At 38.1% G+C, this 18,464-nt stretch overlaps 1 protein-coding gene across 32 annotated transcripts in view; it reads right to left on the minus strand.

The window, feature by feature from the left end:
• Window positions 1-200: 200 nt before the first annotated feature.
• LOC124532626 (calcium-activated potassium channel slowpoke) overlaps window positions 201-18,464 on the minus strand; it is a 65,104-nt gene continuing 46,840 nt past the window's right edge. For 2 of the 32 annotated variants that reach the window (XM_047107623.1, XM_047107619.1), the window contains 20 exons: window positions 17,488-17,579; window positions 15,146-15,256; window positions 14,378-14,483; window positions 13,218-13,370; window positions 12,539-12,694; window positions 11,505-11,617; window positions 11,023-11,178; window positions 10,713-10,789; window positions 9,425-9,490; window positions 7,638-7,700; window positions 6,983-7,018; window positions 6,156-6,288; window positions 5,409-5,474; window positions 4,550-4,721; window positions 4,054-4,278; window positions 3,655-3,949; window positions 3,248-3,384; window positions 2,948-3,084; window positions 2,416-2,641; window positions 201-1,629 (listed from right to left, as the gene is read on the minus strand). In XM_047107623.1, the coding sequence (XP_046963579.1) occupies window positions 1,549-1,629; window positions 2,416-2,641; window positions 2,948-3,084; window positions 3,248-3,384; window positions 3,655-3,949; window positions 4,054-4,278; window positions 4,550-4,721; window positions 5,409-5,474; window positions 6,156-6,288; window positions 6,983-7,018; window positions 7,638-7,700; window positions 9,425-9,490; window positions 10,713-10,789; window positions 11,023-11,178; window positions 11,505-11,617; window positions 12,539-12,694; window positions 13,218-13,370; window positions 14,378-14,483; window positions 15,146-15,256; window positions 17,488-17,579 (2,601 nt within the window). In that variant the 3' untranslated portion in view covers window positions 201-1,548. Of the gene's footprint in view, window positions 1,630-2,415; window positions 2,642-2,947; window positions 3,085-3,247; window positions 3,385-3,654; window positions 3,950-4,053; window positions 4,279-4,549; window positions 4,722-5,408; window positions 5,475-6,155; window positions 6,289-6,982; window positions 7,019-7,637; window positions 7,701-8,863; window positions 8,915-9,424; window positions 9,491-10,384; window positions 10,421-10,712; window positions 10,790-11,022; window positions 11,179-11,504; window positions 11,618-12,011; window positions 12,125-12,538; window positions 12,695-13,217; window positions 13,371-14,377; window positions 14,484-14,855; window positions 14,962-15,145; window positions 15,257-17,487; window positions 17,580-18,230; window positions 18,323-18,464 lie in introns of those variants that run through there. The other 30 variants (XM_047107631.1, XM_047107629.1, XM_047107624.1 and 27 more) reach the window with 22 other exon arrangements.

Consider the following 18,464-nt stretch of genomic DNA (forward strand, 5'->3'; position numbering starts at 1 on the left):
ACAGCAAAATTACACTTTGCACTCAGCTCTTCACGTTCATCCCAATGGATCAGATCATTCTCGCAATTGCAATGGTACTCATATATATATCGTTTCATATAATTTGTTTCAGTTCGTTTATTTATTGTGCAGCGCCGCAAACCACGTCCACTTTGACAATCCCCCGCCCTATTTGAGGAAATAAAAACGAAAAAACGAAATACTTTTAAAAAAATATATTTATTAAAAAAATAAACAAAAAGTGAACTATAGTAATGGTGAAGCTTAATAATTGGTAAATGTCAATATTTTCTGTGCATAAGTCATAAATGGGACACATAGAAAATAAAGCGTTCACCAAACAATCTACTCTATGATTACAATAATAATAATAATAAGAGAAACTAAATAATACGAAAGAGAAGACAGTGGGAAATGGAACTATATGCATACTACCATACCGTGCATTATAAAAAGCGATAAAGCCTTACAAAACACTAAAAAACAACGAATTCAATGTGAATTTAAGAAAACATATAGATATGTCAAAATAAAATAAATAATGTATAAGTATATATGTGAAGTGAGAAGTTACACAATACATCAATCAGTCGATGAGTATTATAAATGCTTAATATATTTCTACGTAATATCAATTAGAAATAACCTTAATGGTGATTATGAAAAGTAATCTACTTGATAAGGAATGGACAATCTAAACGAAGCAAATTTTTTATATATGCAAGTATGTACCTTATATTTATAACTTTGTCCAGATATATTATAGCTTTCGTGCAATTAAAAGTTTAAAAGGTTCTTTTACATTGAGCATTTGATTACATAGTCCTTGTGTTCGATTCGAATCGTTTGATATCACCGTTTGTCTACCCTCATATTGGAAAGTGTTATAGTGTGCAGTGTGCCTTTATCGATGGACATGTGCACGGCCAGAGGCGTTTGATACAATCAACTTTTAGCTAATATCACTGACATGACACGATCTAAATTCACGACTAAAATATACTGAAACATTGAAAGCTTTTCTAATTCTATCGCTCTGGCATCCTGTATATGTCCAACAATAAGTGTCGTGTATCCATTCGATAACATCCTGTGTAATTTGTACAAACTGTCCCGGTATTATGGGGCTGTTATTACCCAATAATTGTTTCGAGAAGCGACACGGATCTTCTAGAATCTTCTATTAAGTGCTCGAAGTGAGTGAAATTTTGCAGTGCAGTGTCCGAAAGGAAATGCCGTCAAAAATAAAAGTAAAACTCAAACCCGGTATTGGCGACACAGACAACTCAAATTGGGTGAAAAAGGAGGAGTGGAAGTGAAAAGTATAACAGACAGTTCGCAAGTGAGAAAGAAAATAAAGAGGCCGAAATAAAAATAAATAGTTAAGGTAACGCTGGATAACTAAAATCTGGTAATATCGACGACGTCCGGGAGAGGTGGGCGGTCGAGGAGGTCGGGGCGGGAGGGTAGGATTGTCCTCGGGCGAGGGTCGCCAGGCCCCTAGATGTAGGAGTAGGGCCCGTCGGTGAGGGCGCTGCACAGCAATAGTCAGGACGCGTCGTCCTTGCCCGCCGCGCGCCGGCTCGACCGGTACTCTACGCCCGGGTCGAACTGCATCAGCACGAACACCTATAAACATACACCCATTTTAATCCTCCTATACATACTTTTTTTTTTTTTATGAGACAACATCACATACATTACTCTGATCCCAATGTAAGTAGCTGAAGCACTTGTGTTATGGAAATCAGAAGTAACGACGGTACCACAGACACCCAGACCCAAGACAACATAGAAAACTAATGGTAATCCACATCGACTCGGCCAGGAATCGAACCCGGGACCTCAGAGTGGCGTACCCATGAAAACCGGTGTACACACCACTCGACCATTGAGGTCGTCGAAACTATACATATATATATATCTATATATAAACTATATATATATATATACTATCCTAGTATAGTACAAAACAACTTAGATGTAGCATCGGCAAAATTCGTAAAACCGATCACATCCGAATTGAGTACGCTATCCCAAATTATCAATATTTACTTCTGATGCGAGTATGATCTTTAAACAAACGTAATAACTTGTAATATCATATGACCTAATATATTCGTCAATTTGACACGTCGATTTACATGCACTTGCTTTCTCAGACGCGTGAATCTATAGCGACCAATAGCGTCGAATGGCGCGATAGAGAGCTATTTGTATTGGTTGTGTAAATCGGCAGTAATCGGTTTTATTTTCATTCCATTGCATTTTCCGATGCTACATCTAATTTATGTCGTACTATATATATATTTTTAAAGGGTACTCATCAAAAGGGATCAAGCTGTTATAAGTGAAATAACCCGAGAAGATGATACTGAATAAAAAAAAGTATTGTTTTAAAGCTGGTATATTTACCTGATCCGTCGGCAGCAAGCAAAAGTCATCGGGTGGGTTAGTGATGACATATCGCTTGCTGCTCGCGTCGCACGAGGACGACGTGTCCCTAAAGCGGTAAAGTCCGATACAAAGCATTCCGTAGGTCCGGAGCGCCGCCACGAACAGGTCGCCGTACTTGCCGGCCTCGCCGAACTGCGCCAGCGGACCGTCGTACAACGATATCTGACCGACTCGACACCGATCTCTGAGGGAGCAGGAATGAGCACAAATAAGCAAAAAATGTTTACGTTAACGAATTGCGACGCTTTTGAGTTAGTTCGTGTATATAACAGAGACTATTTAAAACGGGATATTTACCATGTTTTTAATTTATATTTGGTAGTGCTCGATGTTTCGACATTATCTAAGGAATGTATTGTTTACGAGAAAGAGAAACAAATATATAATAATACTAATTTGTCTAAATAAATATGGATATGTGTAGTGTCGATTCCACCTGACTTGTTCACACAGATGTTTTATTCTATGGGGAAATTATGAGAAAATTAACCTGTTAGCCAAGCTCTCGGGCGTGGAGTACCCTCCGCGGAGACCAGCTCCCTCAGCGAGGATTAACTCCAATTCAGGCGTGGCACCGCCAGTGATCAGTGATCGAATCAGTGTTAAGGCATTCTGATTAAAATAAGTCTGTAAAACAAGAAGGAGTATATAAATTAAAATTGTTATTTTTTTTAATGTTGGCACAAAAATTAATTTCGGTAACCATGCCGAACGATTTGGAAAATTTATGTTCGATAATTCTGTTGATTGAATTATCTTATTAAATTAATTGTAGAGATTAATTACTGACAGTGGACATTAGGGAGTCCAGCACGCTGACAGCGAATGCAGTACCGCAGGCGAATGGTTGCGTCAGGTACAGCTCCGTGTCCGGGTCGTCGTCGTCGTCTTGGTCCAGGAACTGTACGTTGCTGTCGTTCACCAATTCTGTACGGTGATATAAGATATTAATACCCTTCGATTTGATCCGTCTTATGGGCGAGAAGGCCTTAGTCCAGGAGTGGGAAATTTACAGGCTGCTTTTGTTTGTCCTGTTGATTTGATCCGTCATCGTGATACTTTCATACCAAATATGTCATAGTCCTCGCGCTTATAATTACGGTAGGTCACTCAAGGGAAACACTTCAAGCCTCAACATGAACATATAGGCTATGAAATCCGTCTACATCAGTCGAAGGCACGCAGCAAGGATCTCACCCGTGATCATGGGCACGTTGGCGCCGTAGACGGAGCCGCGGCGCTGCAGCAGCACGGGCGCGGGCGCGGCGCCGGGCGGGGGCTGCGCGCCGCCGCCGTTGGCCGCCGCGCCCGCGCTCAGCACGCCGATCGTGTCGTCGAACGTCATCGCCTTGATGTTCAGCGAAGCCAAGATAGCTTCCTTGTCGGCCAGCGTCGGGTCATCGTTCGATGGCACCTTCGCTGACAGTATGCAGCACATATCGCACAGGTTCACGTTCACTGCGCGCAAGTCGGCCCGGCTTAGCGGTGAACCCTGGAAAAGATGTCTCGGATAGAAACGTTTCGTCATAGAGATTTTATAAAGCAATCTGTCTGGAATAAAATAATACTGTCGTGACGTAATTTTGTCTATCTTACATTCAAAACAGAAATCTTAGGTAGATTCTGCAACATCTTCCACTCTCTTCTTATATATTCGACGCTGCCCACGATAACGACGTGCTTCAGCTCGTGGTAATGGAAGTTCGATGCCCGCAGTGGCATCACGAGGTTCCTGAGTCCTATTAGAGGCGAGTCCGGGTCCGCGAACAGGCACACTACCACGTGACCGTTTAGCACTGTCATCGCCGCTTGATTCCTGTCCTGTTAAGCAATAAAATAGCTTTGATATTAAAAGTACTTCATTTATAGAACTTTGGTGATAAACGAATGTGCTTAAATATTTGGTTCTATGTTGTTATGTCCCTTGTGCCTGTAGATTTAGTAGCTCACTAACCCTTTATATTGGAATACAAGAAGTAAAATCGGCTGTATTAATCGTTAGTTTTTTGCAACCTAGAGGGATAAATTTTTTCATAGGTTCCAAAAAAATAAAGGTGATTATTAAGGTATTAATCTTATAAATAATACATACTAATATACAATCTTCTAAATTCCTTGCTGGACTCCAATGGAACATTCCCGTTGAGTCATATTTCATTTCAGTCTTTTCGAAGTCGAAATCTTTCGACTGGTCGTCTGCTAGGCCGGCAGGCAGACTTACACCATTGCTGTTTTGATTGCCGCCACTACTTCTGCTAGTTGGCCTGATTAAGAAAGATAATTTGACATTTATATTTGTCGCGAGAATGTCCGTCAGTCGTGCTTCACTTTACACGGTGCAATAATGAATAAAAATATATATGTATTTTTTTATTCTTGTGCATGTTTCAAACACTTGCTTATTGAATTATTTGGTGATTTTGTTTAAATGGGCGTTTTAGCGTTTGATTTAATTATTAGGAAAGTTTAAAATAAAATACTAAAATTAATTCTCCAAGCATCTTCTCAAATAAATATGTTACTAAAACTATAAAATATAGGCAAAAAATTTTAACTGCATAAATCGATCATTTAAAGATTAAACGAATTTGCTTCGAGTATTATAGGATAAAAAAATACGAAAATTATCAAACAATATCATTTGGCAAATAATATAATAATTGCACAGTGCTCTAACTACACTACACTATTCAAGTTGGTAAACGTAAATCATACATTGATTTATTAATAATATTACGGCGTTCTACAAACAACGAATAAATACGTGCCGTGCGTACCGGAACTGTGGATACACAATTAAAAAAAAAAATAACCATTCCAAATCAACTACACCAAACGTAAACTACACACTACACATAGCTTCATTCTACAAGACCGAAAGAACGTCATGTAGATACAAAACTACGAATATCAGAAAAGAACTAAGTGGTATATAATTTTATAAAAATTACATGAGTTTTTTCACTTCGTAGGCTAGATGATAGGCTTGGTAATTGGTATCTTGGTCTTGCGTATTCCTGCAAACAGGGCCAGAGTTTCGTCTCCAATGTTATAAGGAGTCGTAAAAGTGCAACACAGTAAGGACAAATCATTAGACAGAGATATACATAAATAATTGTGCCGTGCATACAGAGTGCACTTAGTGCTAAATAACAGCAGACATCAAATGCTTGTAAAAAGCAGCAATTAATTTGACATAAACAAATTTTACAGGGTTTTTTGATTAGTCATAATGTTATTTGAGGCTTTTTTTAAATTGAATATCGTTAAAACTACTTTTTAAAGTATATTCGTGTAAATATTCCACAATGTACTGTTGTATTCCATTCTTGTACCTATATGAATAAAAAACCTGTTATACCCCTGTGTAATATTAATTATAAAAATCCGTGATTTTTATGTTATCCTATATAAAATGTTAGATCTTTAACAACTACGTAATATTTTTTACCTCTGTAGATCCTGAAAAGTTGCTACATAGTTGGTAAGAAGCTATAGAAAATCATCAATATTTGCTTAAAAGAGATTGCGTACGTTATAAGACAAAATTGTTTTCAATATTTTCCATGTTCTAATTTTGAAATTTCATGTCAACCATTTTGAAGCGTTTTTTTTTTTAATTTAATACGTCAAGGAACTTTTAGTAGAGATCTTTTGATGTATAAACATAGGGAAGCTAGTTTAAATAAATAACTTACGTTTCCGGAGGTACTCTGTTGACGTTTGGTTTGACTTTGTTGACTTGCCTCGTGGTCGTCGTGTTCATGAGCTGGTTCGCCATCGGGGACAGCAGGGCCGTCGGAGCCGCATTCCGATGATTACGGTTTATGACTGAAAACATTTTTCCATACATTTCTGTTTTTGTCTCTTTCTATTTTTATGAGTTTATGCCAAGTCAAGTCAAGTAGGCTTTTAAAAACACTTTTGTCGTCATACTACAAGTTACCAGTAAACTTAATTTTGAAGTCATGATGTCTATAAGTGAATATTCAAATTTCAAATTCAGTATTGTCTTGTTTATCTACTAAACTTTTTAAAACAAACGTTAAATCTAACATCATCCGGCAAAGACCCTAAACACACGGTATAACCTTCTGGCCTACTAATTGAAGATATTATTTTCTTAAATAGCTAGATATACTCCTATGTAAAGGTTCTTCTAAGTAGTAAATTATTCCTACTTAATAGGTTTTATCATTCCAATTAAGTAAAATATTATATAATTGTTAACTATTAAATCTATAAATCTTGCAATTAATTTATCTAACGGTAACAACGTCTAATATCAAAGCACAAGTGTGGTATTTGTATATATATGTTTTTGAAATTTTTAAAACCAACAGTAGTAATGTACCAGCATTATGTTAATATAAAATCAACTCATCAAAATAATATATTTAACTAGTTAATCAACTTCTGTTATGTTTTGATATCTACGCAAACTATTTCCAATTAAACTTTAATGCTTGAAGTTTATAGTATTTGAGAAACATATATTATTTGCTATATTTATATATGTACTTACGACTAATATCCTCTCCTCTCTCCCTAGCGATTTCACCTTGAACAACAATTTAAAAAGGAAAAATTATTATCTAAACATAAAGGTAATTAATAAAATTTTATCAAGAAATTTTATTCATAGGACAGAATTTACAAAATTCTACGACAAGAAGCTGAATAACAGATCATTCAATAGAGATGATAAAAAAAAAACGTTTAGATGCAATGCCATGACACAGATCCGCAAGCCTGGCGTTAGGATACAAACCAGAAATGAATAGATCCGCTTTAGAGTTAACCAAGAAGCAATGATACTCTTACTTCAGTCTATATTCGCCTCGTGAAAAGAAAGTGTGATGCATAACAAAGTATTACTGTCAGGTTGTGTCATTATCAGGTCACCATTTGTTTCGTGAAACCTAAACTTCGTCAATGGGAGGATATCGCTCGCACAAGCGTAAGTAAGTCTATGGGGTCATGCTTAGTGAAAGCAAGTTTAGACCTTCCAATGGCTTCCATAAGCCATCTGGTGCTCGCTATGAAAAGGCGTGGTGAAGCATCTAAGTGCAACTCTTTAACCTATGGGTAAGCATCTGGCTGTAAATGTGTTGGCCGATGAGAAAGTATAAGGAAAATTAAAAAAAAAAATCACTCAGTCCCTTGAGCCTGAGATGTACCTCGAACATGGACCTTCTTGGGCAACTCTGGCGGCGTGAAGGTGGGGGGAGGATGGTGGTCATCTGCAAAACATCAGCACAAGTTCGCATTCCGATACACCACTCAATCGATAAAACAACCTACACATCGCAAATGTACTTGTCAAACAAAGTTGTATGACGAACTTTAATGAGATACGAGTACATTTATATTGAAAAGATGACAATCGGTTTCACCTCGATGGCAAGAACGACTAATCGAAAAAACTGAATTGAAAAAAAAAATTCATTCGTAATACAAATAATTCAATGGTCATGACTTAAAAAAATATGCTTATTCTGATTTAACGTATAACATTTATCTTAGATAACTTTTCATAAAAAAAGGTGAAACTGATTTTTAAAAGACAAATTTACAGTGAAGAAAACATCAATATTTATTAATTTAATTTTAGAATAGACATACTCAAAACATTCACATGCAAACACGCTACAACTAAATTAACAGACAACAATAAAACATTTATTAGACAAGCTTGTGTGAATCTAGAACTAAACTACGGTTAAAAAACTCTTGTATGTAGACTGATTAATTTAAAATGAAATCATGACTAATGTTAGTGGGCATGGAATGAGAATTAAAGATGAAATTTGGGGTATTCTGAGCCTTCTAGTATTCTAATATTCAATATGAATCGAATTCTAATAATGATTTTCTGAGATCTTACACGATGGACAGTAGCGTATACCATATTTTCGACGGAATCTGAGGCACTGATTAACCACTGCAAGGTCCTTTTATTTCTATCGAGGCGGGGCCATCTAATATTAATAAAAACGTTCCCAACGCAAGATGATGACAATCATAAAATTTCACTTGAACTTAAAGCACTTTTAAATCTATTGACGTTACAACATCCATTTCGGAAGGGCTATATCGATGCATTAAATTAAGGATCAAATATACTCCTAAGTACATTATTTTTTTATATTGATACGATATAATTTAACATTAACAAGACCAAAATAAAATTACATCACAAATTTCTCTCTATGTTTACGTCTAATAGAGAGGCGAAACATCTAACTGCTTTATAAAATGCACATAGATAACGTATACAAGACAATGATAACAGGACACGATATTGCTATAACTGTTGGTGCGTGCGAGTTGCGACCACCGACACCATCGCATCTGAACACCACATTGACATTTACACTGAAACGTATTCACAATAGTTACGTACTTGCCCGGCCAACCATCTGGACGGCTCGTACGCCTTTCCTGAATGTAGCCACTGAATTGAGAAACAAATGTTTATTGCTCACTTATTAAAATTACATTTAATCCTGTTTATCTTAGGATATTCGGACAGGAGATTAAGGCAACTAAAATATATATATTATATGTATATATCCAGACAGAGATGCAAAGCTTTTCATTTTTTCTTATTTATTATTGTGGCTATATGAAATAGACTTTTGGTAACCAATTCCCAAAGGATAGTGTGTTATCTCGGCATGATCTTAAAGTGAAATCTGTTATAATTGTATTAATGATTTAGTATTGGTTATTGGTATCCAAAAGCACAACGATTGCGTCCCCTTTGAAACCTATTTATTCACTGTCAAGCAATAACGCAGTTAAGTTCGTGTAGTAGCATTGCTTTCTTCTATTTGCGTGTATCGTTCGCTGGTGATATAGCATACTTTAGCCCAATTTTATAACAATTTGGAGCGCTTGTTAGTTAATGCAATAAAACTAGTATTGTGAGGTACGGTAATTTGCACAGTTCAATGCTCCGTACCGTCGACACTTCGATATGTATTACTTTGTTTCACCATCCCCGTCTGCATCATCATCATTCCGACATCTGGAAAAATCCAAACACTGACACATACGAAGGCACGCTCCTGTTCGACTGATTTGGGATTTGATGTTAGAACTAGAAGAATCAAATTTTTAATCTCCAAATTATGAACAGTTGGTTTTATGTCGACTCGGAGATCTGCGATTTGATTCTACTAGGGCGCAGATGATATCATAATGAGTAGCGACCGTATCTCTCGACCGTGCGTTAGTCACTGCCAGTAGCGCAGACAAGCCTGGACTGTCGTATGAAGCCTTTACATCGTTTAAGCTCACTCCCCATGATATAATTTTAGCGTCTTTGTTTCACTCTGATTGTTCTGAGACATGCTTTCATGGATTTGCGTTATAGACGTTGTGTTTAAACTAAGTGTTCGGGAATAAATGAAAGTGCAAGTTGCTTTGCGAAATTCAACTCTACTTCAATTTCATGCATATGCCGGGGTAGGCTCTGAAGTGCATCATATCAATTTATATCTACGCCTTATCTCGAACCAGCTGACTCTAAGTTGTGCACCAGAAAATCATTGCAAAAAATGTGAAAAAAAACATAATTTTTGTTTTGCGTTTGTGGTGTTTCTATAATATTGAATGATGCACTGGATACTCTCGATCGAACAAATTCAGTACATAGTGAGAAATTTCTCAAGAGGCATAGAAAATGATATAGTGTCAGAGTGCTTTATTGTATTTGGCATATGGCATATCCATTCACGAGCGAGCAGACAAACACAATGATCGCTAATATAGGGTGTAACGAGCACGGATCAAGAACGCTTTGCAGCCGATCCAGTCTGTGAGGTACGGACGCAACACCACTAAAGCAACTCAAAATTATATAGACACGAAAATAAATTGAAAAACGTCAATCTGTATGCTTATGTGTGGTGCAAGTTACCTATGTCGGCTCCAACCTTCCGCTGGTGCGCGGTCACTAAAATTTTAGCCGAATATTGAATTAATGTCTTACAAGTAAAGGACATATTGTGTGACGTATATATGCTGTGTACAAATTCCTGGAGTGTAATACGTGACATACATACAGTTAGTTTAGAGAACAGTGATCGTTATTGACATTAGGACACAGCCAGTGATATTACGTTTCCAGAAAGTATGTCACAGAATTTCATTATTCATATAACAATAACATTTATTAATTAATCATTATCATTATTTGTCGTTGCCATTAAACAGTAGTACTTTATCTAAGAAAGCAAGGATCTTACAATTTTTGCATTTGCATTTCTTGATGAGAGTTTCGTCTTTGATGTCCTCGTGACACGCTTTGCAATAGAACCAAGCTCTGGAATTAAAAAATATGAGAAATTAACCAGTTTAGATTATCATTAGCTATCTATGTTGTTTTGGGTCTTGGTGTTTTTGGTACCGTCGTTACTTCTGAATTTCCATTACACAAGTGCTTACATTGGGATCAGAGTAATGTATGTGATGTTATCTCATAATTATTCATAAAAATAAAATAAAATATTCTATTCTTTTAATTAAAGATAAAGTCTTTTAACAATAGTATATTACCTTTTAACTTCGTCCGCAGATTGGGCAATAAAGAAGCCTTGGGTATTGGCATGTATCTTCACGTTTCTTGGGTTTATCGAGATCTTGCTGTCTGTACCTTCTTCACCTTTGATTTCGATTGCCAGCAACAGGAGTTTCAACTTTGTAAAGCACAATCTGCGAATAATCAATTGCTTTATTATCTATATTTAGATATTCATTAAGGAATTCTTTAATATATATTTATAAGTTAAATTTAAATTCTTCATTCAAAAGTTACGTTTATATACATTTTAAAATTATTTAGCACACTTAAAGTTGCTGCCAAAATGATATTTTATTGAAAAATGAGGAATACTCCACCATTCTGAAAATTACAATCGATAATATTATTTACAGATATTTATTATTTATAGAATGAAAGTCATAGCTGTTAAAGTAAAAGCAAGTAGCATTAAATACTAAATGAAATGAATGGAGTTGTAGGATTCTATAGGTCTTACTCGCTCGCTTGAGGAAAGCTCATTCCAGTGAAGGATGTCGACAGAGTTTCCGTGTACATCTCGCACCCCGTACCTTGCAGGTAATCGTTCTGCCAAGCTTGCGTGTCGGGGGACTGCAATCAACCAATACGGAGACGCTAAAGCTCGTGCCGAGTTAGTTACAGCCAATCACAGACGTGTTAACCTTACTAATGTGCCCGCCGTTTTTGTAGACAAAAATTTTACATTGGACAAATATTTTACAATATTAGTATCTGCTACTAGAGTCCCATCATTACTAATCTATTTGTCATACAGTCAAGTTATTTTGTGCAAGTTTGGGAGCTTGGGAATATTGACCTAAAGATAACAGACCGTAAGCAAAACTATACGAAAAGCTGTGTAGTTGTGTATTGGTTGACGGTTAGTGACGTCGCTTGGCGACATTATGGAATGGATGTTGAACTGGTATAAAAGTTCAATTCGTAACGTTGACTCGGCAGCCCGCAAGCGTACTCTTTCACTTACTCCGCTGCGTGCCTGAACTGCATTCCAATAAAGGATGAACTGAGTGTCTCCGTGTACATCTCCATGCCGGTACCTCTTTTGTAGTCATAACTCCATTTAGCCTTTCGTCGGGACTGCGAAAATTCCGCATGCGATTCGTTAGGTAAATTTCAGAGAGCTAACCCACTTTCCACTAATCCACTAATTTGTTCACGGTGGTTATTCTCAAGATACTACCCAATTCCGCAGGAAAATTGTAGTATGTACATTTTATGCCATTGACGCAGGGACTGAATTCAGATTTCCAATTTTACGAACAAATTAACAGTTTATCACAATCACCTTAAAAATACTTTTACTCGTTACCGTCGTAAGTTTGTAGTAAGTACAATTGTCCCCTTGAACCTAGAAGCTTACAGCCTTATAAGCTAGCCAGTAGATTAACGATACAGTAAGACTTCTTTTCAGTGCTCGTAATGTATTCGTCGTGACTATGATAATTCTAGGTGAGATTTAATTGGATGTGAAAATAATTAAAAAAAACTAACCGTTTTAAAACTTCTCATAGCGAATAAGTTTGCCATCATGGTGGAGAAACCGGGCGCTAGACAGCTCTGCGCGATGAAACCTAACTTTAACTCAGCCAAACAAATCACGTCGTCGCCTTGTTTCCAATCCCACGACGGAATGTTCAGGAGGTAGGCCTAGGAAATGATCAAAATTAGAATTACATTATTCATAATGAGTCAAGATGGCCCAGTGGTTAGAACGCGTGCATCTTAACCGATGATTGCGGGTTCAAACCCAGGCAAGCACCGCTGATTCATGTGCTTAATTTGTCTTTTTTAATTCATCTCGTGCTCAGCGGTGAAGGAAAACATCGTGAGGAAACTTGCATGTGACAAATTTCATTGAAATTCTGCCACATGTGTATTCCACCAACCCGCATTGGAACAGCGTGGTGGAATATGTTCCAAACTTTCTCCTCAAAGGGAGAGGAGGCCTTTAGCCCAGCAGTGGGAATGTACAGGCTTTTGTTGTTGTTGTTGTATTCAAAGTGGTTTTTCATGATTTTTTTTACATGTTACAACATTTGGATTTTGGGGTTTTTCATAAACTTTGATTCAATGAGTAATGAGGCAGTTTGTTTTAAGACCAAAGTCCAGTCGTTAAATGGCTTATGCTGTTCGTTTTAATTATAATTAAAAATATATGACTTCCAAATACCTTATTGTGATACTGCATCAGCTGGATTATGACCCTGATGTCATCTGAGTAGTTTTTAATGGAAATGACCCTCATGATGTTCGCAGCATCTTCCGCGTCGGGATCTTGGCAATACTTGTTGGCTAGTACTAAACATGCGTCAGCTTCGTGCACCTAATTAACGTTATTTATGTTATAATATTTATAAAGTTTAAAACAATTTTCGGTATATCAATTTTATTATTTTTTTTTCTTTTTGTTTCATTTACAATTATGTACAAAACGATTTGAATAAAGAATATATAAATAATCTTCTTTTAACTTCAAGATAAGTATTTATATTTGTTAGTAATATAAATGGCACTTACCTAGTTTCATAATAAGATCAAGAAAAAATGTGTACTCATTATTTTGTTACTATCTTAAATGATACATTTCGAAACTTAAATTTGAATTATCTATATTCATACTGACACAAGCGAAGGATAAGTTCTACGACATGGAAGATTTAGCTTCAGGTTACAAATAAAAATGACTAATGCAATTTATAATTGTTTTCATATTAATTCAATGTCGCATTAGTTACTTTATCAGAAGAAGCAGATGGTTTTATACGTGACATGCAACTGACTCAAGCGTTCTTAACGAAGCCATGCATCTAGACTTACCGTAAACACTCGACAATATCGACAATCGTCATTTGTACTTCAATCTACTAAAAGCCAATTTTGAAAAGGAAACTCTTTCATCGGCAACCATTAATGCCAATTAGTTAATTATTAATTTAGCACTGTTCACCTGTACAGTACAAGGTAATATCGATTGTTTAGAGTACACTTAGTGGCCAAACTCGCACACAACACCCAGTTTAGGTACAAACAGACACAGATATGGCCGGCTGGAGCGGGGCCACGGCAAGGGAAAGACGCGCCGGGAGCGACCCCTGACGAGCTCGTGCGGGACAACCACACATATATCAACAACATTAGCGATAGCCACACAAACAGCCTTTAAGTCATGGCATTAGAAGGGGTTTTTACATCACTCGAACGATAGAACGTCTTCTCGTATAATAGGTTTGAACGAGCATCGCCCTACGTCTATAGAAAAGACAGTCTGCACAGCATCAAACCGACACCACGCCCAAAATATCACATTGTCGTTTGTGCAGTACTACTTACTTTTACTCTCTGTAGATCGATTGGGTTCATAATGGTGCCTTGAAAGAATTCCACAGTGGTAAAGTGTCTCTTGAACAGGCCTTCGAGCTCCAGGTCGGGCGGTTTCCTGCCATCAACGCTCAGTTAACTTTACGGACAAGATTTAGGCCAGTCCGCCGCCCGTCGCAGGCCGACGTTACCATGCATCTCTAGTTACCATAATATGCAGTAGTGGGGTAGGACGGGAGCACCCCCTACTGGCCGATGAGGCACCCCAGTCCCACCGTGCAAGCAATGATTGCATTAAAAGAACCACAAGATAAAATTACCAAAGTGATAAAACCTACTGTGACTATGAATCAGCACCTTTACAGAAGAAAAATTTCCGTAAAATGCATATAAATGAATAAAAATATTGGTTCGATTAGACGCGTATCAATGATAAATAAGTAGGGCCGTGCGGTATCTAATTGCCTGCGCTATTCGGTCTTACTCTAACCTTGACTCGCTCAAGGTCGACGGCATTCATCATTGTACCCTGAAAAAACTCGACGGTGGTGTAGTGACGCTTCAGGAGACCTTCCAGCTCTAAGTCAGGCTCCTTTCTGAAAGCGTCGTTTGACCATACATGATTCACCACCTTACAACTATCTTAAGCTGCCGTTGAATAACATTTTAATATCATGTTAACCACAGCTTTGTACTCATCTTGTACTAATTCTACATACAACGTTATTATGTCTCTGCTTAATGTAATTACTGTCATCTAAATAGATAATGTTATATTACCTGTGTAAAAAAACAACCTCTACATCCACGTCTTCTCGGTCTTCATGTAGGAAGTCTTTTAAGAAATGGCTCACGGATTCGTACGTTATATGTCCACATACGACAATATGCCTGAAAACGTACAAATATATTAAAGTACCAAGCGCGATTGTAATTCAAATCGATCTATTATGATAATCATGAGTAAAGGAAAGAAGCAGTCAAAGCTGTATTGTTTAACTTAGCTTTTATTATTTACTTTACGTTTCGGAATTGATAATTTTGATAAAAATAGCTAAAGAAAAATAAACTAAAAGTATTGAAGCTAATTATTAATTAAATGTAAAAAGCAAGTTTCACAAAAGCTGTAGTATTTTTTTTTGTCAAAAGAAAAGTAAGAAAGAAGTAACAGCAATTTCTAGTTTTCATTATTCAACACTCGAAACCTCATCGATCCAGTATTAAATGTTAATGACGTTTTCAAAGTGTTAAATAATAACACAGATGACACAAGCGTGATACGACTACAAGAATCTATAACAAGGCCTTCATTTGATGCTATGAGTTCATATCAGCAAAACAGTCCAAATTATTTTGGTTCAAATCCATTGATAACTCACCATCACCAAATAAAGATCTTCTTTATTAGTAACCTCCATTATTACAATCAGCTTTGTTCATTAATTTGTGATTGAATTAAGTCATTTAGTTTATATCGTAGCAATTAATTAGTCAAAGAAAATACAAGCGATTATCACAAATAAATGAACAATCTCAGTTTCGTTCAGGATTTTGTAGCTATCTACCGCACTAAACACAAAATCAACAATAATATGACGGCAACAAATGATTTTGTTCCAAATGATAATCACTACATCAACAGTCCCAAAGCGAACTCGCGTAAGATAGGATATTATATGATTCGAGTATATATCAATGTTTCTTTTTTGTTATTTTATCGAAAACCGTTTCAAAGAGTCGACTTCAAGGTGAATGTCCTAGTGATCTTAAAATTATATCTAGAGACAATGATGAGAATATAGCACCAGTTTCAATTAATTTATATATTAAATATATCTCTGTACAGAAAATTATGCAACTACATTCCAAATTGTCTTTAGATAAATATATATTTTTGAGTACAAAAGGCGCAACGAATACTTAAAAGCTTGCCTCTCAGTACGTTTCTTGCTATAAATCATTATTGTATACATTACGTATTTTAAAAATATTTTGTGATCATGACTCAATTCTTTATAAGTTCGATAAAAAAGGGTCAGGCACGGCATGAGAATTGGGTGTGGGTGTGGGAAGATAGTAAAATGTATAGACAATGATGGAGGTTGGTGAGTTAAAATATATACAAAGAGATAAAGAGAGTGGAGCAACCGTTCAAACTGGACAAACACGGAAGAGAATTTAGTATTTATAAAGAAAATAAAAAGATCAAATACAAGACGGCAAGAACTAAACACAGCATGCAATCTAGTAATTCATCTAAGGTGTGGCAAAGGAACTGAATTCATTTTGATCATAAAACGTAACAATCTACTTCTTATGGCTGCATAAAATCGCAAACAATCTTTAAATATTTATAATTTAAATCTTGTATGAATGATTCGTGTATTTTATATTTCTATTATGATGTCAATCATGACTGATGGTATGCCGAGAACTAAACTAATTTGGCGTTAAAAATGTCCTCAATGCACACAGCCTTGCCACGCTCTATGAATTTATACGTTAATAATACATAACACTAAATAACCGAGGGGTCGATTCAAAAGTACATTACAATTACAAAACATGAAAGAGGGCCAACATTACGAGTACAGTACATTTACATTAGACGTGCAGGCAGGGAAGTAGAGAAGGAAGCGAGCGGTTGGCACTCACTGGGTCGCAAGGGCTTCGGATCGTATCAACAGCCCCCCGCGGGCTGAGGGCCCGGGGCGCCGCTCGGCGCGCTGAAGCGCACGACGCGAGGAGCTGTCGACTGGTACACGACAACTCCAACAACACACTACTGTACCACTCAACATTTATCTCGACGTAACTAAGCTTTACGATTACCATTAACATTCCTCATTACGTTCGTACGGTACACTAACAGAAAATAATAATGATACCTATATGACGAGCGTTTACACTAGCCACTATCTGCTTTTTACTATTCAACTGAATCAATACCAATTCACAGATAATTTACAATCAATATCGACTCAAAAACAAAGAAATTCACGGGACTCGCGTCCCGCCAAAGATAAAGTGAGAACACAGAAGCGTGCTAAGAGAGGAAAAGGAAGATATAGATTTACAACACGGAACACATTCAACGGAACGGATTGAAGACAGCGGCTCACCTGCGTCCCCGCTCATTCTTGAGGGTGCCGCCATACTTGGGTCTAGTGCCGATTAAGTCAATTATCTCTGGGATACAACTGGCAAATATCGCCTAAACGCCGACAGACAAAACAAGACATTCACATTCAAGTCAAGTGAGTAGTGAGCGGCGCGGAAGTGAGCCGCCAGCGCGCGCGGTGCGGGCGGCTCGCTTCGACGCGGCGGCGGAGCGGCGCGGCGCGGACGGCGGGGCGCGGCGCGGCGAACAGTCGGTCGGAGCGCAGAGCGCGGCGGCCTCGGCGGGCCGCGGGGGGGCGCGCGGGCGCACGAGCGCGGGCACTGGCTGTGTGTGATCTCGGGACTCGTGGCGAGGTGCCGGAGCTAGCGCTACAGCGTGGCGACAGGCATCGTGTGCAAGCGAACAAACCAAACACTACTTCATCGACAGCATTACAAAACTTTACATCGGCTCTCTCCAGATCTAGTCTCGTTAGAAGGATTAAAAAGCTCAATGGTATCTCGAGTGTATTTTACGAAAAAAGGCATGTAGTAGTGCGTCGGTCGACCGCGCGCCTGTCTCTCGTGTACGGGGAGAGGGGCGCGGCCGCCGGGAGCTAACTCTTCGAGCATGCGCCACGGCACCGAGAGACCGATTCTAGTGAAGGATTAATAAATTTCATTAGCAAACTCCGCATTCAATCAACCAAGTCAGATCGAAACCGTGAGAGGAAGCCTGTGGAGCGGGGGCGTGAGAGCAGGGTACCTGCGGCGGACGTCCTTGTTGTACCGGCCGCCGTATTTGTTCCGCTGCGCCGCCAGCTCCGTGATCTCGGGGATCCAGCTGGCGAACACAGCCTACGATACACAGCAAACACCGTGAGGTGAGCGATTGCCCCCCCGCGCGCCCGCCCCCCCGGCCCCGGCCCGCGGCCGTGAACCCTCGCGCTCGCACAAGGCTGTGTGGCTTGAGTGTCGTCTGTCTGCGTGTGGCTGTGGC

Source organism: Vanessa cardui, chromosome 9 (genome assembly GCF_905220365.1).
Source record: "Vanessa cardui chromosome 9, ilVanCard2.1, whole genome shotgun sequence".
Lineage (NCBI taxonomy): Eukaryota > Metazoa > Arthropoda > Insecta > Lepidoptera > Nymphalidae > Vanessa > Vanessa cardui.